Source organism: Onychostoma macrolepis, chromosome 25 (assembly GCF_012432095.1).
Source record: "Onychostoma macrolepis isolate SWU-2019 chromosome 25, ASM1243209v1, whole genome shotgun sequence".
NCBI lineage: Eukaryota > Metazoa > Chordata > Actinopteri > Cypriniformes > Cyprinidae > Onychostoma > Onychostoma macrolepis.
In genome coordinates this window covers 16076789-16104020 of record NC_081179.1, presented here as the reverse complement: position 1 = coordinate 16104020, position 27232 = coordinate 16076789, and the positions used below count along the sequence as shown (strand labels likewise).

Here is a 27232-nt window from a genome sequence, read left to right as displayed (position 1 = left end):
TAGAAGTTTACACAGCTGACTTGGAGATGAAAAGCCTGAGCGTTTTCTCCTCCCATTTCGGCAAGGCACATCACCCTGAATTGAACCTTGGGAGTAGACTTAGTTAGCATAAAATCTAACACCAAAGAGGCCACTGCTGAAAGAAAACAGAAGGGCTTAATGCAAACCTTCACACCGAGGAGAGAAGCCACTCCTTTTTCCGTTAAATCGGACACAGTGCTGACAGGTGACAGGTCAGAATGACTTCTAGGTTAATATCCATTGGCACCTACACCAAAAAAAACCTATCTGTTTACTTAAATAGCTATTAGGGTCGCAGAAGGTGTGTCCAGTTCCAAATATAAGGGCTCCCACAACTCATTAGCTGTCAAATCTATCACAACTCATCAATTCCTAGTTAGTGAGCAAGAGGAAGCTTCTTCAGAGGGATTTCCCCTCGCTCAGCAGCCAAGTGTCCTGTTTGGGGGCATGACCTTTTGTCCAACTTTGTTCTCTGAGTAGAAAGGGATTGGAATATACAATTACATGGCTCACTAGGGTTCCCCTTCACCCTTTCCAAAACTCGAAGAGAGGGATTCATAGAATGAGGTAGCCCATGGGGAGAATTTCTAAGAAGTGTTTACCCTAAACGTGAGCTCTGCACGGTGCTGAAGGCGGAGAGAGAGCAAAAGAAAGGGAAGTAGGTTGATCCTGCAGAGAAACATTGAGGTTGTTCCACCCATGAGGCCTCATGGTTTCAGGGGCAAATCCCCTCTTTCCCAAGACCCAGAGACAGACGGTGCGTTGGGCTGCTGCTCCTCCTCCACCACCCCTCTGCTCTCGTGCCACCAGCCCCCAACCAATCTGGGGCAGTACGTGTAGATGGCTACACCTTAGGAGCAGAACAGAATGGACACCACCTATTCCTATGTTTCTTGTCAATGTAGAACACCTGCTCGGTTTCGATGGTTCAGCCCCCTCGGCAAGGGTTGGGAACAGAGGAGAGTCGTTAAAATACCTACATATCATCTAAAGAATATGTTTTTTTCTTCTTCTCAATTAGAGGCGGTTGCTTAGGCATGAATCACTATTTCGATTGCTCATAGGGTTACAGATTGGACAAAATGTAGCTTTTCTTACACTGTTTGTGCTACAAACATGAATTATACCTCAAATGTTGAGGAAAGGTGTGCTATTACTTTTCTAAGTGATTGAATTTGCAATTTCTACCTGGTAAGCTTACATTGAAGGAGGGATCCGGCCATATCTAAGAACTAGAATACCATGGAGACTTGGGGGTTTTCTTCAGAAAATGTAAAAATCTAGCATCTGAGAAGCTGAGCAGGAAGTAGATGTTTTATTTGGCAGCATCATTGCAAGATTTTATAGACTTTATAAAACTCTTCATCGCCAAATGATATAAATGAAGAATTTAGATGGATAGCAATGTGCCATCTTTGTCATGAGTGTCTAAGCAATGGTATCATCAAAAATCATATTGGACATCTTGAGTTTCATTAGAAGGGATATTGCAGTATTAAAATTCATCAACACAGTGTGTATCAGTAGAAAGTCTACTAATAAAAAGCAGGAAAACACCAAGATCAGCATGGAAACTGCACCATTCATATGTTTACCCAAAACATCCTGTGTAATTACAGTAGGTCTCTCATGAGAGTGATATGACACCTCTCCCTGTCTGTCTCTGGTGTTTGCTCCCTCCCACAAGTCCCAGCCCCCACAATTCCATACAGGAAACAAGCTGTAATCCTCATTACTGTTGATTTTTACTGCTTTGTTAGGGCTTGCTGAGTTGTGCTCAGTCAACATAACCTCTTTTTTGAATATCTGACAATTAAAATGGGAGTTTGCACTAATAGTACATACACAAACACAACTATGTGGAAAGACTGGTTTAATTTGTATTAAATGGGTAATTATGAGACCCAGCAATAAAAAAGATAGCATCAGTGCTATAGAGAAATCTAAAAGTATTAACACTTTTTCTTGTAGGAAAAGGGGGAAAATGCATCTTGGTGGATGTGGCCCACTTTATAAATCCCACAGTGCATCCAAAGCACTCTGACATGTCATATTTCACATTTTGTTCGAGGAGAAAGGATTGTATTTCACGTCTGTGTTCCAGGAGACGGTATTTTGTATCATTCAGCGCTAACCTTTGACAAAACGTTCCCATCACTCCATTCTTAAATTAATGAAATCCTCTCCATCAGTAATGTTGTGTGTCCTGATGACATGACATGAAAACTGTGGTAAATCCTAATGCTTTCCACATGCCTTGAAAAATGTGTGCGAGTCTGAACCATAAACAAAACTATGATGCACTGCAGGGCTGGTTAGCATGCAGAGCTAGCCACTGCTAATAGATTAGCCTTTAGCAAACAGTCTTTCTCCAGTCTTTCTAGTTTACCGGTGAGCGTGATTTCACCAAGTACAACATGTTCCTGGATCAACATCTTTGTTGATCCTGGAACGTCATTCCAATCAACCAATCAGATTTGAGGGATAACTTTTCAGGAAATGTAAGTTTTAGGCTTATGATCAGGGTTAGGTGCTTCGACACCCTTGTTAATCAGCTATCATTTCTCACTGATTTTAGGAATAAATTATGGGTAGGGTTAGGTTTAGGGGTAGAGATTGGGTTAAGTCTATATTTTTGGACAATAATGTTGATCCAGGATCAACAAAAGATGTTGATCCAGGAACATGTCTTACTTGGCAAAATCACGGCGACCCTAGTTTACCAGTGCCTTGATTTATTTTAAAAGTCTCTTAAAACCATTTAATGGATATTTTTCATTATCTGCCTTTCACTTAACAACTCAGGATAGTCACTAGTAAAGTGTTGGGCTGTGAATGATTCAAGTACCTTCCATTGAGATAAATTGAAATTATAACAGGTAGATCTCGTGAGGTGTTACAGAACTTGATTTCACATGCTCTGTTGAGCATCCATTGGCGAAACATTAAATGAGCCAATTTAGTAATTAAATGTTTTCTTAGACCAAATTTGTTTCTTTTTGGTGTTTGAAAGCTTCTACACTAATTGCACAATGCACATAAGCTTTTGTTTTTATGGGAAAATGTAGTATGAACATATTTCAAAATCTCCTTTTATTGTTCCACTAAGGAAAAAGTATTAACCCGAACAAACCTGATCTCAGATTCATAGGTATTCATACATAATGTTTACACATGCAATGTTTTGTACGTTTTGATACGCAAAACATACACTATGAAAGTAGTGATCGTATCTTAAAGCTTTAGAAATGTAAATAATCTTTAGAAATTCTTTAGAATTGTAAATGTATTTCAATTTTCACTATAATATACATATGTTTCACTCTTTCACCCCTATCCTAAACCTAAACTGAAATTGTTAAATAAAGGTATTATTTTTGTTTTCTTTGTGCACAAAAAATATTCTCGTAGCTTTATAAAATTACGGTTGAACCACATGGACTATTTTAACGATGTCCTTACTACCTTTCTGGGCCTTCAATGTGTCAGTTGCGTTGCTGTCTATGGAGGGTCAGAAAGCTCTTAGATTTCATCAAAAATATCTTAATTTGTGTTCTGAAGATGAACGAAGATCTTACAGGTTTGGAACGACATGAGGGTGAGTAATTCATGACAGAATTTTCATTTTTGGGTGAACTATCTTTTTAAAATGAGTTGAAAACAGTGCCAGAAATGAAAATGTTATAATGTCAAATGATGTAAATGCATTGAATAAATGTGAAATATGGCATAGAGCATATCTAATGCCATTAATTTGCATAAAACCAACCTCTTGATTCCAAGTCTCAAGAAGGCCTACTAAAGGTCACTGGCTTCAATTTCACCAACTGTGAGTGATGTTTACCTGAAGGTGTAGGGTGATAAGGAGAGGCACGTGCCTGCGATGGTCTCACACTGAAGGCATGCAGTGATGTGGCAATCAACGGGTGCGTCCCTCACTGCATGCGATACTTTGACTTTGTTATGACTGTCGGTAAAAAGATCAATTGTATAAAAGCTCACAGAAAGAGTTTTTGGACTATGAGGAAATGAAAAGAAATAAAAACAGTGTAATGCACTTGTGCATTAGTGATTCTAAAATCCGTAACAGTCTCTCTGGTGTCTGTTTTGACATATCTAGTATGTTCTGCTGTACTTCATTCAAGATTGACTAGTTGAACTAGTAGAGCCACAGGTTCAAATCCTCCTGTCTCTAGAAGCTCTGCTGGGAGAAATCGACATGCCTCGGCATGCCTTGCTATCAGCTCTGTGTAAAGTTTTCCTTTCTCTCTGGTGCTTGTCCAGCCTATGTTTCCCTTTTGCGGAATGGCATGAATTTTGAAAGACCCAAACATAAATGGTCCCACCTGTCCATCTCTCGTACCTTATTCTCTCAGAACATGAGGTGTACGTGATCCACCGTTCATGCCCGCAAAGTTCCCACCTTCCCCTCATCCAAACACACGTGGGAAGAGTATAGAGCGGAAACACACACCTTTGTGCCTGCTGGGGCTGTTGTCTGTCACTATAGTAACCAGGTGGGGCCATCAGCTTCCAGGTAGGACAGACACCTGCTGCATTATTCATCTCTGCAATGTGTAGCTGCCTGTAATCTGACTACACGGGAGCAAATATCCCTTGACGCCAGACTGTGAATTTACTCTTTCTTTGATCCCATGTCCTTTATTCTCTAACTGTTTAGGAGGTTGAAATCTGCTAAATTGACCTTGTAATACATTTCTAAGAAGTGTTTTCCATAGATTAGCACATATGGAATTAATTTGGGGGGAGGTTAACCTGCCGGCCAGCTGTTTACTATATTTTCCCTCTGTTTGGAAACATGTCAGGGCAAAAATATTTGGAAATTAACAAGTAGAAAACAAAACAATTCATTCATGACAGCTGTTGGCCATCTACAACACAACACAATGAACTTTGTATGTTTGTTTAGTCGGCTTGGTGTCTGGTTGGATAGATTTTTTCCATGTGGACCAAGCAATGATTCAGAAAAGGTTGACTGACCTAAATGTGAGCTTTTGAGTAGATCGGATGAGTCCATCAGACAGTTCCTAGAAACATTGTATGTGACCTTCTGCAGTTGGCCTTGTCAATAGAGAGGTTATGTTGACTCATGGACGTGACCACCTGCGAGATGCTTGTGATAACTGGTTCAGGCAGTAAAGATACCTGATGTAATTGCTTGAAAACATATGAGTCATTTTCATACTGTTGCCTAACACAAAACGTGTCTGATGACAAGACGTACAACAGGAGGAGACGTTCAAACAGGAAGCACATTAGTATCGTCGGGAGCCATCACTGTTGACCTAAAACTTGTCTCTTATGCAAATCAGGCAGACAAAGAGACCAGGAAGTGAAAGTTCATGCCAGCTCCTTCTAGTGAGAATATGTCAGCTATGTGAGAAACAATGCTGCGTGAGCGCTATCTAGTGGTAAGAAATATATTACAACTCAAAAGTAATAAGTTCGGAAAATGCTGAGCACCTGTTAGCAGTAACAGTAACAATAGCATAAATAATATTAAAAAATTAAATAAAATAAATATAATATTACAATACCAAGCCAAAATTATGTTTAATATTTACAAAAAAAATATCTTATAATATTTGAATATTCAATTTTATTGTATTTAACATTCAATCTATCCATCTATCTAAAATAAATAATCTTTTGCTAATTTGTCTATCTGGCATGTTTTTTTTTTTTTCTAAAATAAGTAATCTTTATATAAATCAACGGATCAGTCTGCAGTCTTGAAATTGGATATTGTCACTTGATATGATCCCTGCTAGCGCAGATGAAATTATGTTCATGCTCATAATCCTGCATTGTCAGTTAAGGTCTGCTGAGCTCTGTGGGTGATGTTAGTGTATGGAAATCCAGTTTAAGACGATGGATTGAGTTTCAGCACATTCCTGAGAGGGGAGATCATGTGCAAACCCTCGGCTGCCTCGCTGATTTGTTTTCACATATCAAGTATTCTCACTCACTTAGACTCAGTCCTCAATATTCTTACATACACAGTGGCTGTGTATTATACACTCAGGCTCATATGCATTCTGATATTTATTTGTTCAGGACAGCCATGACTGGTCAAAGGAAATAAACATTTTAGAATAAAACAAGGTGTAAATGCATTGCCCGTTTCAAATAACATCGTGCTTTTTAACATTTGTTTATGCTAAAAAGCTGATACAGTTTGGTGTCAGCTGCACGCTGTATATGGGAGCCCTCAGGGTTTTGTGGAGAGCTCTGGTCACCACAACAGGCTCATCAGTTGTAGGGAATTAGAATGTGCGCCTGAGCCATCTGCGCCCATAAAGCTCATTTGTGTCTGCTTACGAGGAGAAATTATGCATTATCTGTTCTTAAAGCAATGGAAACACTTTGAGTATCGTTTCCTGGAAGGCAAGCACTTCTATTTGAGGAGAACCTTCATTGTTTAGAGCACAATGACAGCTGTTGTGAAGTTCACAGAATTCGTCATAGGTAAGAGTGTGTTTATGTCTTGTGTTTACGTACGCTATAGACTCATCTGATGGTACTTGAAATGTTATTGTTGTGAGTTTATTGCATGTCAGAGATTCAATTAGCAAATGTACTCATCTGTGGCATTTAATCAAAAGTGTTGGAGGAATTAGTAGATGTTTTCATTTTAGCCTGTAAACAAATCAGTGTTTGTCCTGGCTTGTTTTAAATCCCCTCGTGCATGAGGCCATTTTTTGGATTGATTTTGATGAATTATGATATTGTCATTTTAGAAAGCACAAAGCCTCATAAATAATACAAAATCGAGCTATCGGTGGGTCGCTACTCTTGTGTAACACTAGAAACTGTTCATTTCTGACAGGTTGCCAATCTGAACTCTATATGTGACATCTTTTTTGGATGAGCAGACACACAGTAGCTCTATTCACATCAGCGGTGGTGCTCTTGACTTGACATGGATTACTTTACTTTCCATCCTCTTATAATGAGATGAGGAGCTGTGCGTTTGACATGCCCTTGTTATACTGACGTCTTCAGCCAGTGTATCAAATAAAATAGGAAATTAATGAATACACAAAGAAAAAATAACAAATTTTACACACACACACACACACACACTGATTTCCATTTTTTTATGAGGATTTTCCATAGACGTAATGGTTTTTATACTGTACAAACTGTATTTTCTATCCCGTTATCCTAACCCTACCTATGAAAGCTTTCTGCTATTTTAGATTTTTTTTAAATCATTCTGCGTGATTTATAAGCTGTTTTACTCACAAAACAAAATTACTAAAACTTTAACTAAAATTAAAATTATTAAAATTTTAATTTAAATATAATGACAAAAAAAGGTCAAGGTCAAAATGTACTGGTATAAACTTCCTTGTGTGTCCCCATAATGTAGGGAATACCGTGTGTGTGTGTGTGTGTGTCTGTCTGTCTGGGTGTGTGTGTGTGTGTGTGTGTGTGTGTCTGTCTGTCTGGGTGTGTGTGTGTGTGTGTCTGTCTGTCTGGGTGTGTGTGTGTGTGCGTGTGTGTGCGTGTGTGTGCGTGTGTGTGCGTGTGTGTGTGTGCAAAATGAAATGAAAACTAAAACCATTAAAGAAATTACCTTAAATAGAATAAACATTAACTGAAATAAATAATGAATGAATGAAAAAATCAATAAAAAAAACTATATAGACATACATAATTTAAAAATGCAAAAACACAGCAAAATTAATAAAATGTAACTAAAATTAAAAGATTTTAATTTTACATATAATTAAAATATTATAATTTAACAAATAATCTCAATGATACTAAAATAACACAAGATGTTATAAACGTTATCATATATATATATATATATCACAGCATGACATATACACATCATATATATAATAAACATTTTAATTATTAGGACTTTTTTTGTGATTGTTAGTAATTTACTAGTAATTTACTTTTTACTTAGTGCATGTTCCTGTGTGATTTTAATTATATACATATAATATACTGTATACAATAGTAATAATAATAATAATGTTAAAGCTTTAGTAATTAATCTAGAAAATGTGTAATATGGAGATTAGTATAGATATGGAGGTATGGTATGAAAGTGTTACACATGCAATAACCACAAGAGGACAGTATTCTACTTTTCAGATGTTCACATAGCATTAATACAGAAAGGTTGCTCTCAGTGTAATTGATTTGAAAGGTCTGGAAGGTGCGCATCTGTTTCAGGTTTCATTTGATTGATTCTTTTATTTCTGTGTGCATTAAGAGAGAAATTCATTTAATTCATGTCCTCATTTCAAATAATCCCTTGGTTGCAGAGTGCTAATCTCTGTGCGTTTGACTATTTAGATGGTTCACTTACAATACCAGCATTTCTAGAATAAAATCACCGGGAGGTAAATATTGTTATGGTTTGCAAAACCGTCGGTCCTCACAGATTTTCTTTTCTGACTTCAGCACAGTAAATCAGGCATATCATGGTCAGTGTGTAGGCCTACCTCTTTTCTTATTGTAACTCAAGTCTTCAAAGTCCAGGAGAAACATCCTCACAAAGTTTGCATGCTTTCAAAACCTTTTTGGGCCACAGTGTCCCAGAGTAGATTTACCTTCAATAACCATTTATTAAATCTCTGCCCCATTAAAGTCGCAAGCTTCCAAGAGCTGGCTGCATTAATCCTGATTACAGGCTGTCAAGCGGAGGAAACGGGGTCTATGTGTCAAGCGTGTCATCGAGAGATGTTTTATCCTCATCTGTGTCTTTCTATCTTGTCAGTTAAGGGCGGGAGAACCCAAAGAGTGAACATCGGGAGATGAGTTTGAGCGCTGATAATGCAGGGACCGCTTTAGAGACAGAGCGAAAAAGGGTCTTAGAGGGTCCGACACGGTCATGAGTCTTTGAGGTGCAGAGTGAACCGGACACATGGAGCGGGGCAGCAGAAGAGCCAGTGGCTCCATCAAACGGGCCTCCATCAAACGCTCACCATCAGGCGCTCAGAAGGTAAGAGTGTCCACTGCATTAGGGATGCTTAGGGCTGTTACCTTCAATTTGATTCAGTGATCTAGAGGTGATAGAGATGAGTGAAATATGTTCTTCTTTACGAGTGAAGTCAGGTGTTTGTGACATGATACTGAACCAGGTATTCACAGCAGGGTTGTTTTAGTTAACTAAAACTATAACTTAAACTAAAACCATGTAAAAACATTTTCATTACCAAAAATAAATAATCATTTACTGAAATGAAATAAAATATAAAAAACTTAAACTACTTTATTTCAACTAATTTCAACTACTCTTCTTTTTTTAGTTACTGTACTAAAATACCAAAACATGAAATAAACCACGGCTAAAACTTAAAACTATATAGACATATTTACAAATAATAATAATAAAAGACAAAAAGCACAACGACTAATATTAAAATATCTAACTCTAATTATTAACAAAAATGATATATTAGTGATACTAAAATGACATGGATTCTCAGGTTTATGTCTGAGCTAAAGGGTTTAGTTTTCATCCAATCAGCTTTAAGAATGTGAAAGATTGGAGAAGATCTGACCAATCAACTTGGGCTACATATTCTTATAATTCTTTCCATAATGCAAAATCAGTGCTGCTTGTTATTATTTCTTTACATGCTCTGTGCTTTTTAACTTAAGTTTAAAATTATAATTTAATTTTAAAGCACAGCCACCACAAAATCAGATTTTAGCACCTTTTTTTACTTTTAGATACAGATTTAAAATCGTAACAAGATATAGTTTAATAGCTATGATACTGTTTTTGAAATCAAATCTTTTCATAGCTATGACAGGAAACACTGGCATCTAACAATGCCTTGGAAAAAAAACAAAAAAACAGTTAATCTTAAAAAAAAATAAAGCATATTCATAAACCCAAATTGAAAATAAGACAGTTATCGAATAAGCATTCTGTGCTCTAAGCTCCTGAAACACCGGTGTCTCATATTTTAGAGCAGCCAGTGTGTGCGTGTGCATATGTGTGTAAATATGCAGATGTAACCCTGTTTGTAATCATAAGCAATTGTAATTTAATTAAACATTTTTTCTCAGTAACTGTAACATTTATTTTGTAATTAAATTATGTAACACCATTACATGTAACTAGTTACTACCCAACACTAACTATATTTTAGAAATAATGTAATATAATATAATAGCTCACATTGCATTTTTACTTATATTTACACCTTGTGTTGAAGTGTTTGGAAAGGGATAATGTAAAAAATAAATTTCTTCCCTCTTTAAAACTTGCTGATTATCTTTAAAGTTGTAGCTTTATCAACAGCCACTGCTACGAATTGGAAAACCAAATTTAACTTGTTACAATGTTGCAAAACATGAAGTTAGAGATATATTATATAAAACAGATTTGCATCTTTGATTTAAACCTCTTACTAATCCAACTCCTAATCGCAAGAGAAAGCAAAAGGGCGGTTCCAGCCCAATGCAACTTTCTCCGACAGCAGCAGAATGAGCAGCACCTCTGTGGTTTGATGCTCCTCCGCTGCCTCTAATCCCCCATAATGCCCAGTATGAGCACCAGCAGCTGGGCAAGATTAAGCACTTTACCTCCCTACTTTCACATGTCTGCTTTCATGTGATGAAGATTGAAAATATAGCTTTCTGAACTGCCCAAGGAATCAAATATATCTTTACACTGGTAGCCCCTCACCAGTGTCGAGTGTCACACTTTCTGATACATGTAGGAACTGTCAAAGTAAGCAAGTTTACTCAATATTTTCCAGTAGTGGGTAAAGAGGTCAGAATGCATAAATCCAATTCCTTGAATATTAACAAACCTTAAAAACGAGTGATTAGTGAGTAAATGCAATCATAAGTAATGCCTTTATTATTTTCTGTACAGTAAAAACAGGCTTTTTCTTGAAAAAGATGACAGCACATGCAAATAGACGTGCAAACTAAATTTTGAGGGATGTGTGTCCAGTATGAGTAACTGAGGAAAGAAGGATATGATTGTTACTAAAACACTTCCTTTGACATTTGCATGCATCCTCCAAAATTTACAGTCATTTCTCTTTCGGTCTCTGCCCCTCCCCCCTCTCTCACAGACAGACAAAAACACTCTCACACAAACATAGTTGTCTAAAAAATGTGTCTTATGACTAAGAAATCTCAAGGCTAATCAGTGACATGTTGGTCTCATGTGATGATGGCTAACTGGATTTTCAAACCCACAGAGACAATGAGTCTTTTTAGAGGCAGACTAAGAAGGGGAAAATACTGTTTTAAAAAGGTTAAGTATGTTAAACTTACCTAGAAGTCAGACAGACAGACAATTGGATAAACAGATAGACAATTAGATAGATAGATAGATAGATAGATAGATAGATAGATAGATAGATAGATAGATAGATAGATAGATAGATAGATAGATAGATAGATAGATAGATAGATAGATAGAATTTTAAATATATATTAAGTGTTTTTACAAGGTTGTGAGTTGAACTGTGAGTACAAATCAAATCCCACACTGCTCATTAGTTCTAAGGAATGGGTCACCGGACTGTTGCCCTCTCATGTGATCTTCAATGTCTAGTTTTAGAGAGGCTCATACAATTCATGAAGTGTGTGTGAACAGACAATGCCATATCTAAATTTCAGTAAGTATGTATTTAATGTAATTACCACATCTTTGTGGGTTTTGCCTTTACAATGTGAAAATTCAGACTTGTACAAAAACTGTGGGAAAGATTTGCATAAACATTTAATCTGATTTCCCCTTTTCAGCTCCCACAAATCACAGCTGCAATCCTATTTAGGAACAAATGCCTTTTTAGTTGAGCAACAACGTGCGAGATGTCTGACTATGTGGAAAGACTCAATAGTGTTGATTGTTGCCAGGTTTGCTATAGGCCTTGTTAATTTAAGCAAGAAAATCAGATTTTTCCTTCTAGAGAGCTTTTGTGCATTTTTCGAACAAAGCTGATGAGCTCTCAGCGGATTTGAGTTTTAATTGCTGTGGATAATGAGTTTAAACTAGCCGAAATAAGTGCGTCACACTGGCTGAACTACTGCAGTGGCAAGAGCCCTTTGTCTTCAAGAGCTTTAATTACCAGTTGTCCACGTGCGTTTTGACGATAGCACCGAACTGCTGAAAGAGTGAGATGGTTGAGGAAAAGCACTTTAAACCAATGATCTCACCATTTCCATTTGACCCATAAAGGGCAAAAATGTACATCTTCATTTTGGGTGGAATCTCATCCATGTTTTCAATGGTTGACCAAGCAGCCCTGCTGATTAATAGATTTTAAACCAGCCCAATGTGGTTATATAGTTTCCATGCCTAATGCCAAATTGGTCAGTCTGGTCTGTTTTAACTTTTGAGGGCATTTTAAAGCTGGTCATGCTAATAGACGAAAGCAAACTCCAGCTTAGACTGATTTACTGATTATTTACTTTTTTCCAACTACTAGTCACTCAAACCCTCTCAAAATGTAACTTCTCGAATCAATGGATGAAACGCCTTCTATTGAGTAGAGTTCCTCACTTAAAGACTTCTCTTCTTTTGTACAAAAGACTGGTAAAATCAGTAGCGTCATCAATGCTTAGACGTGATTGTTAGTCCGTCAGAACCGTTTTCCCCCCACAACACGGTTGGTGAAAATAGAGATTAACAACAATTAGTATTGGATGACCTTGCCCCCGACTGGAGTCCTGTCATGTCTTAACTAGGCCTCTTTTCAAAAGAATGCCTGTGCCCAATTCTCTCAATTATGCAAATTGGGCTTGAAATCAAAGTAGTCGGAGGAGGGTGACACTTTCAAATGAAAAGCTTTTGTGAGTTCCCATTCCTGTCTGTTTCTAGATACAAACCTGACTCTCTACATCAACTTGCGAGAAGTGTTTGAGGTAGAAAAGCCATCTCTCAAGGTTTTTTGAGCTTAAGAAGTGTGTTTCACGGGGGATGTGAAGCTATCAAAGTAGATTTGTTGTGCTTTGCTCCAGCGAGGGATGAAAATACCCTGTGGGCAAGGAGAGAGGGGTCATGGGACTCCCAAAAGGATTACCTTGAACTGGAGTCATGGGACGTGCCCCGAACAAAGAGCCTGCTCACATGCTCATCATATGAACAGCCCCTCATAAAGTGATGAAGTTTCATGTCCTGTGGGATTCATTGGGCGCCAGCGCTCTGGGAAAGAGCACCCCTCGCCAGCGGAGCTCCAGGAGGGATCGCTGATGCTGAAAGTTTCTCTTTGGCACATTCTTAATGTCGATTAGAGGCTCTACAGGTAGGACCCCTGCTAGCTAACACTGGGTGACTAGAAGGAACTGATGTGATGATGGGGTAGGAATGATCAGGATTGGGATTGGGATACGAGATTGTAGTATTGAGAATGATTTACAATTTTTTTCTCGTTTCTCTTGACGCAACAACAATTAGCAGTTTCCAATAAAACATTATCTTTGTTAAACAACGTATGATTTTTAAAAAAAGTTTTTTAAACTGTGTCAAACTTTAAAAAGTGCCAAACTTTATAAACTGTGAATTTTATTGATTTTTATTTATAATTGTGCAATGGAAAGCCATGGTTTTGTGGGTTTCTAATGTCTTTCTTATCTCTAATGTTCTGTGACTGATTTTTCGAGGGAGATTTGTCTCAAAAGCTTTCGTCTTAATTAGGGCTGAACCAATAACAAAAGCCCAGACAGATATTGCTTTGAACCAAAGGTTATTTTCGTCCAGTGCTGGAGCACAAAGCTGGCACAACAGAATCTTTTTCGAAAGCTAAAAATGTTGGTGGGTTTCCATGGCACTTTCTCAGAACAGAAAAAAAGAGACAAATGGTCTGGAGCAGAGTTTGCACTCTAATTTGCTATGCACTAATAATTTCAGGCAAAACAGGCTACAGCCTGGATATTGTCAGTGACTCTGGATACTCTTGCATTCAACTCATATCTACACATCTTGAAACAACAGTTAGTTGCTTTGCAGTTTTAGTAGCTGACTATGGGATTATCTGTGTACTAGTATATTCCTAAAAGCACACTTATCAGTGGTAATGGTGAACAAATGCATTTCACCAGAAGTCTCCATAGTTAATCACTTTAGATATTTGCCATCTACATATTTTTTCTTCCATGTGTTCTGTGTATCTACGGCTTGTGTGTACTGTACCACTCATACTTTAGTAAGGATTACCGTCGCAAAGAGGATTTGCTCTATTCACTCTGGGCAAACTCAAGGGACTAAAAGCCGTTCTTGCTGTAATTGATGTTATACATATATTAATATGGTTGAATGGTACATTGAATATATGTCTAATGTTGGAAGTTTGTGCTTGTATAACCAAACTACTAATAATAATGTGAATTGTGAACTTTCTTCTGACTTATTTTTCCCTTTCTGCTTCTTTAGGCCGGAAAAGTAATTATTTTATTTTATTTTATTGTATTATGTCTTTTCTTGTCTGTTTCTTAGTGCCAGAGAGCTTGGATTGAGAAAACCTTTTACAAAAGAGAATGTATCCACATATTTCCAGCCAAGGACCCAACGCGGTGAGCTTTCCTATTTTGAACAATTTCAAAAGAACACGCAACTACATATAATGACACCATTGTGCGAGACAAATTACCTCTATGACTCATTCTGTTTTGAGGCTTTTTAGACTCTTATGTAATGAGGGGTGATGTGTGACATCATAAGCCCTTTCACAGATCACTGTGTGGGCATGTTTCAAGGCTGGATGTGAGGGGGGCAGTGTAGTTCAGTCCACCACACTTCCTGTGGGTGGAGGGATGCCAGGGTGTGCACTGATGCATGTACCCATTGAACACTGACTGCAGTTCAGACACAGCCCTGATAGGTGGTCTACGTGCACAGAAAAAACAGGCTGTACCCTCAAACCAAGTTATTTTCATGATGAAATGTCAGCTAATTGAGTTACGTAAGCAACATCCTGTTGCATGCAATAAAACAAACCTCTAGCATTACTTCTGCTGTGATTTTCCTCAGGTGCGCCTGTGGTTATCTAGTGACTCAGCACACGGCCACTGCAGCAGGCGCCAACAAGCCCTCCGAAGAGAACCAGCTTGTGCAAGTGGACCCTCCTCAGGAGAAATGGTTGGTGGTCAAACATACCCAGAACGTCCCCACAGACGCCTATGGTACCATTGAATTTCAAGGAGGAGGATTTATCAACAAAGCCATGGTATTTTGAACATTATAGGGTGAATTTCCTAACTAGTTATATTATTATTCAACCTAGTATTTTTATTTGATAACCACATGTAAGCATAGAACAATAAAAAATTGCTCAGTCTAAATAATCCAATAAATGTAAGTAAATTACCATGCTAGCATAGTTCACGTAGTGAGGAAATAAACATATTTCATTCAAAAACAACAGTTAAATCTGACACTAATCTTATAATTCAATATCTCTTACAGTATATTCGGGTGTCATATGATACTAAGCCGGACAGCTTGCTGCATCTCATGGTGAAGGAATGGCAACTGGAGTTGCCCACGCTGCTTATATCAGTTCATGGTGGCCTCCAGAATTTTGACCTGCAGCCCAAACTCAAGCAAGTTTTTGGGAAAGGTCTGATCAAGGCTGCTGTGACCACCGGAGCATGGATCTTCACTGGTGGAGTCAGCACTGGTAGGTATTTTTTGAGTACAACAGGGATGGGCAACTGGAGGGCCACTATCCTGCAAAGTTCAGCTCCATCTCCAGTCAAACATACCTGAAACAATCTAACCAAAATCTTCAGGATTACTTGAAAAGGTGTGTTTAATTGGGGATAGAGGTAAATTCTGCAAGACAGTTGAGAGTTGCTCATACCTGGTCGACAAGTATGATTCCAATCCACATGGATCACTTGGATCCAACATTTGGATCCATATTCAATTTGGTTTGGTATCAGATATAGTTAAGAAGGTTTCCTAATCTGTTTTATATTACTTTCATAATGTAGGAGTGATCCGGCACGTTGGAGATGCTTTGAAGGATCACTCCTCTAAATCCAGAGGGAAGGTGTGTGCTATAGGCATCGCTCCATGGGGAATCCTGGAGAGCAAAGAGGATCTAATTGGAAAAGATGTAAGCATGAACTATCGGTGTATAAAACAAAACATGATGGTGCTCATAAACTTATGAAAAAATAATCATATAAGGCATTGTGCTACATCATCTAACAGTTGAAGCTTCATACTTTTCCACTGACATCTGCATTGTTATGTTCCTCTTCAGGTGAACAAACCATACCAGGCCATCTCCAATCCTCTGAGCAAACTTGCAGTTCTCAACAATAGCCATTCGCACTTCATACTATCTGATAACGGCACATGTGGGAAATACGGGGCGGAGGTCAAACTACGCAGGCAGTTGGAGAAACACATCTCCCTCCAGAAGATTAACACGCGTAAGTGTGGTAGCATCAGCAAATCTTATCTGATTTAGGTCTAATGTACCTCTGATCCTAAGAGGGCATATTTGAAAGCATGCTAAGGGTTTGAATGACACGAGATATATCCTGATTATCTGTAATGGAGTTCATGGGGTCAGGGACCAGTGGAGATATGCTCTAGCCATTCTAGATTTGATCAAGGCTTTGGTGTCTGTGACCTGTGGGTTTCCCTTTGTCATCCTATGCCTGGAGCTCGTGATAAGGCAGGGACAGCAAAGGGAGGCTCAGCTGTCACCACTCACATCGTCATCTGGGATCAGACCCGGGAGAGTCAAATTAAACTGATTGTACTCCCCACTTCACTGACTTTTAAATACCTCTCCTTTTGTTAATCATAAAAGGGCTTTTTGATTTTTAATGTGCATGCAATTTCGAGTAATTGAAAATAAGATTTACAGTGCAAAACACCCAAAAGGCTCAAACATTCAGGCTAATGTTTTGTAATAGTATTATATTGATATGTGCACAATCCCTGTAGGACCAAGAAATGCATAACATTTAGGTAAGTGAATTGCTTTTTTTTTCTGTGTATGCATGTTAGGACTGGGCCAGGGTGTACCGGTGGTATGTCTGATTGTGGAGGGGGGTCCCAATGTTATCTCGATTGTCCTGGAAAGCCTGCGTGAGGAACCACCTGTGCCTGTAGTGGTTTGTGATGGCAGTGGTCGAGCCTCTGACATTATTTCCTTCGCCCACAAATATTCTGAGATTGAAGGGTGAGTATTAATAGTCATTATTACACAGATCTCTGGAATACTCACTTCTAAATGATCTATCACAACATTCTTTGTTCAAATGTTGAAACATCGATATAAATGAGAAATAATTAAATAATGAATTTGTTTAGTTGAACCTTCACCCTGAAGAGGTCCAGATCCCTCTGTAGGGGGTTTATGTCTAATGACTAGCTAGATGCACATTAGCCAATAAATTTCTAGTATTGACCCATCTTTAATAGAATGACTGAGAATCAGTTGTCAAAACTATTCATTATTGCAACTGAATTCTATTTTTTAGACTGGTAAACGAGGACGTAAAAGAGCAACTGCTGGTCACCATCCAGAAAACCTTTAACTACAACAAAATGCAGTCAGGGCAAATTCTGCTCATGGTCATTGAATGCATGAAGAAGAGGGAGTTGGTAAGTATCTACAGTGATGTAAGATCATGTAACAATTGTAGACCAACATCCATCAACATAAACCCACTCTCTGCTTAAACCAGCCTAAGATAGTCTCAGTGGGTCTCTCATTCTGGTCAGGTCTTCTTGTTTTAGATTGGCTTTGGATACTTTTCAGCTTGGAGACCAGCTTAAGACCAATTTGGCCAGGCTGGGAGACCAGCTAGACCAGCGAAGACCAGCAAATCAACCAAGGCTGGTTTTAGATTATTTTTCAAATATACATTTAAAATAACATAATAATATACATATAAAAACAATTAAGAATAAAATGTTTTATGGATATGTTTTGATATCGTCAATAAACATTTCCATTCATTATTCATTTTGTCATGTGTCTTTATTCATGTGTCTCTCTCATATATCCATCTGCATTTGATCCCTAGTTGTATTAAACAGTACAAAACATATCACATCACATCCTTTCATATCAGGAGCGACTAGTTCTTTTGCTTCACATATGAGACCGTTGTGATTAACAAGTGCTTTCAGACTTCATATGTTAGAACGGACTTCACAATCACTATATACTTGCCTATAGACTATATATCACCTATAGGATGACCCAGTGCACTCTGGGAGCTTGGTTAATGGTAATATTTGTGCCAGTGCAGCTTTAACTGAGGCTAAGTGATGTGTTAAGTATTTAGTAATACTGCCTCAGGACAGGAGATAATCTGTAGCTCTATACATCTGGACTAGGATCAGTGTAGTGCCACCTGTTCTTGCCGACCCGCTATGTTCATTCACACTGTTCCTGAATATGAGCAGATGGGGGGGAAGGAGGGTGGATCCATTTCTCTCTAATCCACACTGAACATCTCCTCCGCTTATTTCAGTGACATCACATCTCGTTGTCTGGCATTAGATAGGGTAATGGCCTTCCACAACAGTGTTTTTACATTAAATGCCAATGCTAATGTATGTTAAGAGCTCAAATGTCCACATACATACATAAGCATTTCTGTTATATGGATAATAGGTACGCAAATGTACAACTTTCAAGCCTACTATTAAACATGAATTGATAGCTTAGCAGATGCTATTATGAAAGCAAGCATGCTAGTGTTTCCCTAAGCCATCTGTGTCCAAATGGTTTGCTTATACCAATATATTAAACATGATGAAATATTCAAAATATTATAAAGAGTTTTAAGAGAATTTCAGATGTCACCCCTCCCATTGCAGCCATGAGGTACTAATCTAAAAGCCAAGACTCCACCATAAGACTCTCGTTAGCAATGCATGCTAAAACTCAGGAATGTCTTGGAACAGGGCCACTAGTCCATGCCAACGTGATTACATTTAAGATTAACATACATGTGACTGCAACTTTGAGGTAATTGCATTTGATACTAGGTCATCCTAAACAAGGAAAGCAGTATTACATAATTTGAGAGGGAAATAAGCTAGTTATGCAGAGTGTGAATAAGAATGTCCCACTAATGCTAATAAAATTAAGCAAAGCATTCATCCTAAAAACACATGTTCCATTATTTCCACCACAGTAATTCATTCATCATCCTCACCCAAAATAAATGGATGTATATTAAAGTTTTGCTGCCCCATCTAACTTGGTATGTGTAGATAACAGTGTTTCGAATGGGTGCTGAGGGACAAGATGACATTGAAATGGCTATCCTCACTGCGTTATTGAAAGGTATTGTGAATACGCAGACCTTCTGAAATACCAAAGATTTGGTTCATGGTTAGAAATGAACTATAATGTGTGTTTGTTGTAATTCAGGAACAAACGCATCAGCTCCAGATCAGCTGAGCTTGGCTCTGGCTTGGAATAGAGTGGATATAGCACGCAACCAAATCTTTGTGTATGGACACAATCTACCAGTATGTGAAATAAACTATATCCAAGAAATAAGAAAATATTTATTCCACAGAGACTTTCTTAAGTTAAAATGTTTGTTTTCATAGCCTGCAAGCGCCCTCGCTGCCATCTCCACCAGCGCAGCACCATCTCAGGAAAAGCAGAAAGGAGCAACTCAGCGTAACAAAGGAAAGGCTAGAGGGAAAAAAGGCAAAGGAGGCAAGGCCAAACCAGAACAACCAGAGGAAACTGACCCCAGAAAGTTAGAACTACTGAACTGGGTAAGACAGTCCGACTCTTTTGCTTAGATTTCCCCTAAATGTATTATGTTTCTCGTATAATGTATCTTATATAAATTCACCATTAATTTATATATGAAGTCTTACTGGTATTCCTAAAGTGGTTCCTAAAAACTTGCATAAAAGATTCATCAGACTGATTTTATCCAGTAACTCCAGAGTTCTTGAGTCTTTGATACCAATTAATTAAAAGAACCATAAGAGTCACTTGATTGTAAATCAGACTTTAGTGTGTGTTGTAGGTTTTTGATTCCCTGAACAGATGTGGCTCATAAGAATCATTTGTTTAGGAATCGAATTATAGGATCCTTGCAGCTTGCAAATCATTATTTTGTGGCATGCAGTCTGTAGTAAACACTGGTACACGTAAATTAGACATGTGAGAGACGGTTTATAGTCCACCTTTTCCAAAATTCACAACTGGTTAATCCAGAAAATGAAGTACTTATCTTTAAATTTAGTGTTTCAGCAAGCTTAGCATTCTCCCTAACTTTGAGTTCCTGCTCGCTGTCGCCCTCTTCAGGTAAACTCCCTCGAGCAGGCCATGATGGACGCTTTGGTTCTGGACAGAGTGGATTTTGTCAAGCTCCTGATAGAAAACGGTGTAAACATTCACCATTTTCTAACCATCCCTCGATTAGAGGAGTTATACAACACTGTAAGCACTGTAACCATTATCATTTTGAAGCTTATCACAAAGGACGTACAATAGAGCATGAGAGCAATTCATTAATCCACAGAAAAAAGACAGGCCCTGCTGTCATAGTTTTTGATATTCATACGCAATCTGTGTTATTTTGTGTTTATCAGAAACTTGGTCCTGCCAACACTCTACATATTGTCGTGAGAGATGTTAAAAAGGTAAAGCTGTCTGACTTTTGAATTCTGGTTAATCCAACTTCACTGCTGACGTTTTCTGAAAAATATATATAAAAATATAATTTTATGCAGTGCGTGTATTGTGTAAAACTTAACTTGACAAACATCTCAGGAGAAATAACTTTTGTTCTTTTGATTTCAGGGGAATCTCCCACCGGATTACCAAATCACATTGATCGACATTGGACTGGTGGTGGAGTACCTGATGGGTGGAGCCTATCGCTGTAACTACACAAGGAAAAACTTCCGAGCTCTTTATAACAATCTTTATGGACTAAAGAGGGTAAAACATAGAGATTACTCAAATTACTAAATGTTTTAATACGCACAAATAGTCTAAGTAATCTAATGTCCCTTTATTTCCAGCCTAAAGCCCTAAAGCTGCTTGGAATGGAGGTACACATCAAATATTTGAACTTCTTTAAATTACATTCTAAGAAAGATCACCCAATATCTCTATTAATATAAATATCCTGTTTACCTCATTAGGATGATGAGCCCAGGACAAAAGGCAAGAAGAAGCAAAAGAAGAAGAAAGAAGAAGAGGAGGACATTGATGTGGATGACCCAGAGGTCTGCCGCTTCCATTATCCCTTCCATGAGCTGATGGTCTGGGCAGTGCTGATGAAAAGGCAGAAGATGTCTCTGTTCCTGTGGCAGAGGGGCGAGGAGGGTATGGCTAAAGCTCTGGTGGCCTGTAAGCTCCTCAAAGCCATGGCTCATGAGTCGTCTCAGAGTGAGATGGTGGATGACATATCCCAGGATCTCGATAACAACTCCAAGTAAGTGAATGTAAAATCCCTTTCAAGTCTGGTTCACTAATATGCTGGTATGAATGTACAACCTATGAGGGGGGAAAGGCAAAATGCTAAAATGTTATGCTAAGTTAAATGCTAAGTGTTTTTTTTTTCTGAATTGTTTTACAGTGTTAAATCAAAACAGTTGGTTTTATTACTTAAATATGGCAAAAATCTATTTCTACACCGTTAAATTACTCTTCTGGTAATTTTAGGGAGTTTGGAACCTTGGCCTATGAGTTGCTGGATCAGTCCTACAAACATGATGAGCAGCTAGCCATGAAACTGTTGACTTACGAGTTAAAGAACTGGAGTAACTCTACCTGTCTGAAGTTGGCAGTGGCTGCCAAGCACAGAGACTTCATAGCCCACACCTGCAGCCAGATGCTCCTCACTGACATGTGGATGGGCAGCCTGAGGATGGGTAAAAACCCAGGACTGAAGGTGAGGCAATTTCTTTTGATATTTCCAGGGTTCCTGGAGGCCCTTTAATTAAAATTATCAGAAGTCTTATATTTCATAAAGTCGTTGAATTACGTATTACATGTACTGCAACAAATGAACATCTTCCTGATTATTTTTGTCTTGTTTTCCCGTACAAATATCTAGATCATTTGTTGTAAGTTGTTTCTTGATTGCGATTTGCCTTTTTCTTCTGTTTCTGCAAACTCCAGGTGATATTCAGCCTCATTTTCCCACCTTTTATCCTACTGTTGGACTTCCGTCTGGGTGATGACGTGTCTCATCAAGTCACTGCAAATAGTGAGGACAGGAAGACCAAGGATGAGGATAAGTCCAGCCGGGTAAAAACTGCACCACTCCTTCTATTTAAACAAACCACTCCTTTATTAGATCAGTGTAGCGTACATAACTGAAATCTCTTGACCCGACATAATATGAGCTTAATCCATCAGTAAACACAGGTCTTGCGTGACACATCCACACATGATGTAGATAGAAACTGGAAGGATTAAATAATAGAATGCATATGTAGTTTGCAGATACTCTATTATTTTACAGTCTATAAAAACTCAGTATTTATGGTTAGTCCTGTGGGGAAAACCAGTATGGGAACTCTAGCGCAGAGGTTAATGCTGCATCAAATGGCTTCTTAATCTTATGTTTGGACTGGTTAAAACAAATCCAGGATTTTTGGGTGATTTAGATTTTAGAGAGGATGCTGTTTCTATGAATTCTGCCTGTTGTAAAACCACCTCATGTACATCTAGGATGCCAATGCAGATGCAGCCTCTAAGAAAGGAGATGAGGAGGAAGGTCTTAAGAAAATGAGACGGATTCCTATTGGAACGAAGATCTATGAGTTCTACAATGCCCCTTTCACCAAATTTTGGTTCAATACTGTGAGTAAAAAATTAATCCGTCCATCCATTTTCCAAACTGTTTGTCTTATTTAGGGCAGTCTATGGCAGCATCTTGGGCCATAGGCAGGGAAATACTCTGAAAGGATTGAGTAGAATATATTATAGAATATTTTATTATAATATATTATTATTAAAACAATAATCCAAAATCGGTTTGCATTGGACAGATTTCCTACCTTGGCTATCTCATGCTGTATAATTATGTAGTACTGGTGAAGATGGAGCGTTGGCCATCCTTACAAGAGTGGATCGTCATTTCATACATCATCACTTTGGGGTTGGAGAAAGTCAGACAGGTAAAGATGTAAATCTCTCCTTAAAACACCATTGCAACCACATCTCTAGAAATAGATGCAAACCCAATAACAAAGAATCAGCTTGTAGCCTATATCTGGTACTATCTCCTCCAGATTTTGATGTCAGAACCAGGCAAGCTCAGGCAAAAGATAAACGTGTGGTTGGAAGAGTACTGGAACATCACAGACCTGGCGGCCATCTCGACCTTCTTGCTTGGGCTACTATTTAGGCTGCAAAGTGAACCTTACATGGGCTACGGCCGTGTGATCTACTGCGTGGACATTATCTTCTGGTATATCCGCGTACTGGACATATTTGGAGTCAACAAGTACCTAGGACCCTATGTCATGATGATTGGGAAAATGGTAATGCAATTAATTTGAACAAATCTGTCATACTTTTAGACCTTTGTACACTTGATTGTCAACTATATGGACTTTTTGACTTCAATAAGCTTCCACCTGTCTTGCAGATGATTGACATGCTGTACTTTGTGGTGATCATGTTGGTGGTCCTGATGAGTTTCGGTGTGGCACGGCAGGCTATCCTCCACCCAGACGAGGAGCCCACATGGCGCTTGGCTCGCAACATCTTCTACATGCCTTATTGGATGATCTATGGGGAGGTGTTTGCAGACTCGATAGACCGTAAGACTAGAATTCATAGTAAGATTTTGTTTCCTGCCTCCAGGGTAGATAGATGGCCTTTAACAGTCTGATCCACCTTCCTAACACCTCACTAATATCTCCATTACCTATGTGATCCTGCTGTTTGTTGCTGCTTCCCCTATAACATCATGCCTTGTGCCTGTTGTGTTAGGAACCTTTTGAGAATTCAGTCTTGTAACTTTCAAACTTGGAGACAGAAAAATGTGTTGTCAAATTGTGGTTATTTCAGGCTGTATGCTATTACACTGCCATACACATCGCAGAAGTTTCTAGTTGATTAACCTGCCTGTCTGTTGATTAAGATGTTGGATTTGATTTATTCTTGTTGCATACCTTGTTCTTGTTTCTGGTTTACACTTGCACTAACTGACTGTTTGTGTCTATTCTGCTCTTCTGGAATGTGCTCAAGTTTACGCAATGGAAATAAACCGTAAGCAAAACTATAAACATTTGACACAATGATAAACACTGTTTTCATGAAAAATAACCGTACTAATGGTATAGCGGCATTGGAATTGTTGTGAATGCGGAACAGTTCGATTGTTGGTGCTACAATGTAACAAGAAAGCTTTTTTAAACAGCCCCCTGTGGAGATAACTTATATGATGAGGATGGGAAAAAACTTCCACCCTGCATCCCTGGAGCCTGGCTGACTCCGGCCATCATGGCCTGTTATTTGTTAGTGGCCAACATCCTGCTTGTGAATTTGCTCATTGCTGTCTTCAAGTAAGAATGTTTTGATGACCTATTTCACTTGTAGCATGTAAAAGCCAAACAATTTTTGGCTATTGGTCTTTACAAAAATGTCTTCATTGGTATATATCTAGTAAGTTTATTCACTGCTATGTGTTTTCTCTCATTAAAGCAACACATTCTTTGAGGTCAAATCCATTTCGAACCAGGTGTGGAAGTTTCAGAGATATCAGCTCATCATGACCTTCCATGACAGGCCTGTGCTGCCTCCACCATTGATTATCTTTAGCCACCTCTACATCCTTTTTCGCAAACTCTGCTGCCGCTGTAGCAAGAAAAAGGAGGGAGAACTGGATGAAAAGGATAAAGGATTAAGTAAGTTTCATAACCTAATTAGACCAAATTATAAATGATCACGATACAGGTGTTCAAGTGAGTAATAAATGACCATGAGATAAATATTTGCTTGTATTCTATGTCTTTTCCTCATAAAGAGCTTATTCTTACCTCGGATGAGTTGAAGATGCTGTATGAGTTTGAGGAGCAATGTGTGGAGGAATATTTCAGGGAGAAAGATGATGAACAGCAGTCCTCAAATGATGAGCGTATCAGGGTTACAAATGAAAGGTAATTTAAGTACAGGAATACGGATAAATCCCTTATATCCCAGTCTGCAAACTTCTTATCTATTCAATCATCACATTTACATAATTTTCTTGTTCATGCTCAGGGTGGAGAACATGTCCATGCGCCTTGAGGAGGTGAATGAAAGGGAGAACACAATGAAGGCCTCCCTTCAGACAGTGGACCTTCGTTTGTCCCAGCTGGAAGACATTAATGGCCGAATGGTGAATGCCTTGGAAAGACTGGTGGGAATCGACCACGCCGAACTCACCCGGACACGCTCATCGGCCTCCTCTATTTGCGACCCCTCCTCTCTCCAACGTCACAGTAGCATCAACAGTGCTGATGGGTACAGCCTCTACCGCTATTACCTGGGTGTTGATGACCGTCTACCTGAGGAGAAAGAGGCAGATCTGAGTAAAACAATAAGCACTACAAACCTCAACACAAAGGAATATGGCCAGAATCTAGAGGTGGATATTCCAGGGGTAAAAAGACGCCTTGGCTCATGTGTGGACATCCGAATCTTCCCTTGTGATAAGGGTGTTGAGGTTGAAGGGACAAAGCCAGAATCACCAAAATCTACAGTTCCTGATAAGCAGACTTCTTCGGATAGAGCCACACCGAAAGAAGCCTTGATAATGGAGAGAGCAAAACTTCAGGCGACTACCTCCTACCCTCTAGAAAAGGTGAAAGCTTTTAAATACTATCCCGGAGAAATACAAACCACATCCCCGTCCACTGTACGAAGGTGTTGGAGCACAATCTCATTTGATCAAGCAAGTGGAAGGGAACCAAATCAAGAAGGAGAAGGAATGGGTGAGTCTCCAGCTACACGACGTTGGAGTGCTGGCTATGAGTATAAGGTACACCCTAGTCTTTTTGGTCAGACGCCAAAGGTATCAATGGTAAGACCCTTGGTAGAACAGATTGACCAGTTTAACAACAGTTTCAAGATAGAGCAACATTCTGACCAGTCTGAGCAACAAATGCTGAGAGTTTCTTCTAGACACAGTATAGATGAGACGGGAATGCAAGACGGGGAGAAGACAATGGACAGTTCAGGTGGATCAGTGAATCATGAACGACGTCAGTCAATTATTGAAGATGGGATAAGAAAGGATGAAGAGCTACACTCAGTGGGGACGACTGGAAGACAGGCAACGCTTGATGTAGATCAGGTAAATCAGGAAGAAGGGAGTGAAAATGTGGACAAATGCCTGAAAGATACTGAGCAGGAAGTGACAAAGGAACCAGATGATCCTGAAGGAGGTCTCGGAAAGGAGGAAAGTTCAGAGAAGCAAGACAGAGAGCAAACAAAGGAGATACCAACAGGTGAAGGTCCCTTTGATTCTGAAGTCCAAGCTGATGGTAGCCATCTGCTTCTGCCAGAAGACACAATGTTCCTCCCTGGAAGATCTAAAAGCTGGTCCACAAAACCTTGCAAGTCCTTAGGAAACAGCTTGAAAAGAGCCCACGAATCAAGCAGTGAAAGAGACCTTGCTGGAACATATGGGGTCTCTCCTGATGATCCAGGTAAACCAGCACAGAAGACAGCAGACAATGCACCATCAAACGAACTGCAACCAGACGCCTCAGAGGGAGTCCAATAAGAACAGAAATTCAACAGACAAGAATCACACACATATTAAATTATGTATATCCACCTATAACACTATAAACTTACATTTGCATTATGCACTCAGGTGTCATGATCAAGTTAAAGGAGTAGCAAATCTCTGAAGCCATAGTATCAAATATCCATTATTTGTGTGCTTGCACTTAAAGTATTTCCATCATTATATGTATTTAAGGTACAAAATACATTATGTGACAGTATGTATCCCTGCTCACTGCTCTGGTCTTCATTGTCATTTATATATTATGGTTTAGATGTTTTTGACTGGTAAAATGACAGTATTATGACAATTTATGGGCTAAAAAGTAAGGCTATGCAAACTGAACTAGTCAAAGGACAAAATGAGTCTACCTCAGTGCAAAATGTTTGGAGTTAGCATGTTATATGAGTGGTGCATTCTGTTTATTGTGTGTAATAGCACCATCTGCTGATCTGGATGATGAATTGCTGGACAAATGAAGACGACTTTAGATGAGAAAAAA

The 27232-nt window shown here is 38.7% G+C and overlaps 1 protein-coding gene across 1 annotated transcript in view; it reads left to right on the top strand.

Annotated features, from left to right (window-relative positions):
- Positions 1 to 27129, top strand: part of LOC131534743 (transient receptor potential cation channel subfamily M member 1) — a 40618-nt gene extending 13489 nt beyond the window's left edge. Inside the window, exons 3-28 of the mRNA XM_058767795.1 lie at positions 14477 to 14553; positions 15011 to 15206; positions 15446 to 15659; positions 15976 to 16100; positions 16251 to 16422; positions 17009 to 17183; positions 17485 to 17608; positions 19235 to 19307; positions 19395 to 19495; positions 19580 to 19753; positions 20295 to 20429; positions 20582 to 20632; positions 20793 to 20933; positions 21017 to 21046; positions 21140 to 21432; positions 21663 to 21891; positions 22122 to 22250; positions 22677 to 22808; positions 22997 to 23125; positions 23240 to 23491; positions 23599 to 23773; positions 24204 to 24224; positions 24376 to 24520; positions 24660 to 24862; positions 24982 to 25114; positions 25218 to 27129. Of these exons, the coding sequence (XP_058623778.1) occupies positions 14477 to 14553; positions 15011 to 15206; positions 15446 to 15659; positions 15976 to 16100; positions 16251 to 16422; positions 17009 to 17183; positions 17485 to 17608; positions 19235 to 19307; positions 19395 to 19495; positions 19580 to 19753; positions 20295 to 20429; positions 20582 to 20632; positions 20793 to 20933; positions 21017 to 21046; positions 21140 to 21432; positions 21663 to 21891; positions 22122 to 22250; positions 22677 to 22808; positions 22997 to 23125; positions 23240 to 23491; positions 23599 to 23773; positions 24204 to 24224; positions 24376 to 24520; positions 24660 to 24862; positions 24982 to 25114; positions 25218 to 26724 (5136 nt within the window). The 3' untranslated portion in view covers positions 26725 to 27129. The remainder of the gene's footprint in view (positions 1 to 14476; positions 14554 to 15010; positions 15207 to 15445; positions 15660 to 15975; positions 16101 to 16250; positions 16423 to 17008; positions 17184 to 17484; positions 17609 to 19234; positions 19308 to 19394; positions 19496 to 19579; positions 19754 to 20294; positions 20430 to 20581; positions 20633 to 20792; positions 20934 to 21016; positions 21047 to 21139; positions 21433 to 21662; positions 21892 to 22121; positions 22251 to 22676; positions 22809 to 22996; positions 23126 to 23239; positions 23492 to 23598; positions 23774 to 24203; positions 24225 to 24375; positions 24521 to 24659; positions 24863 to 24981; positions 25115 to 25217) is intronic.
- The last annotated feature ends 103 nt before the right edge of the window (positions 27130 to 27232 follow it).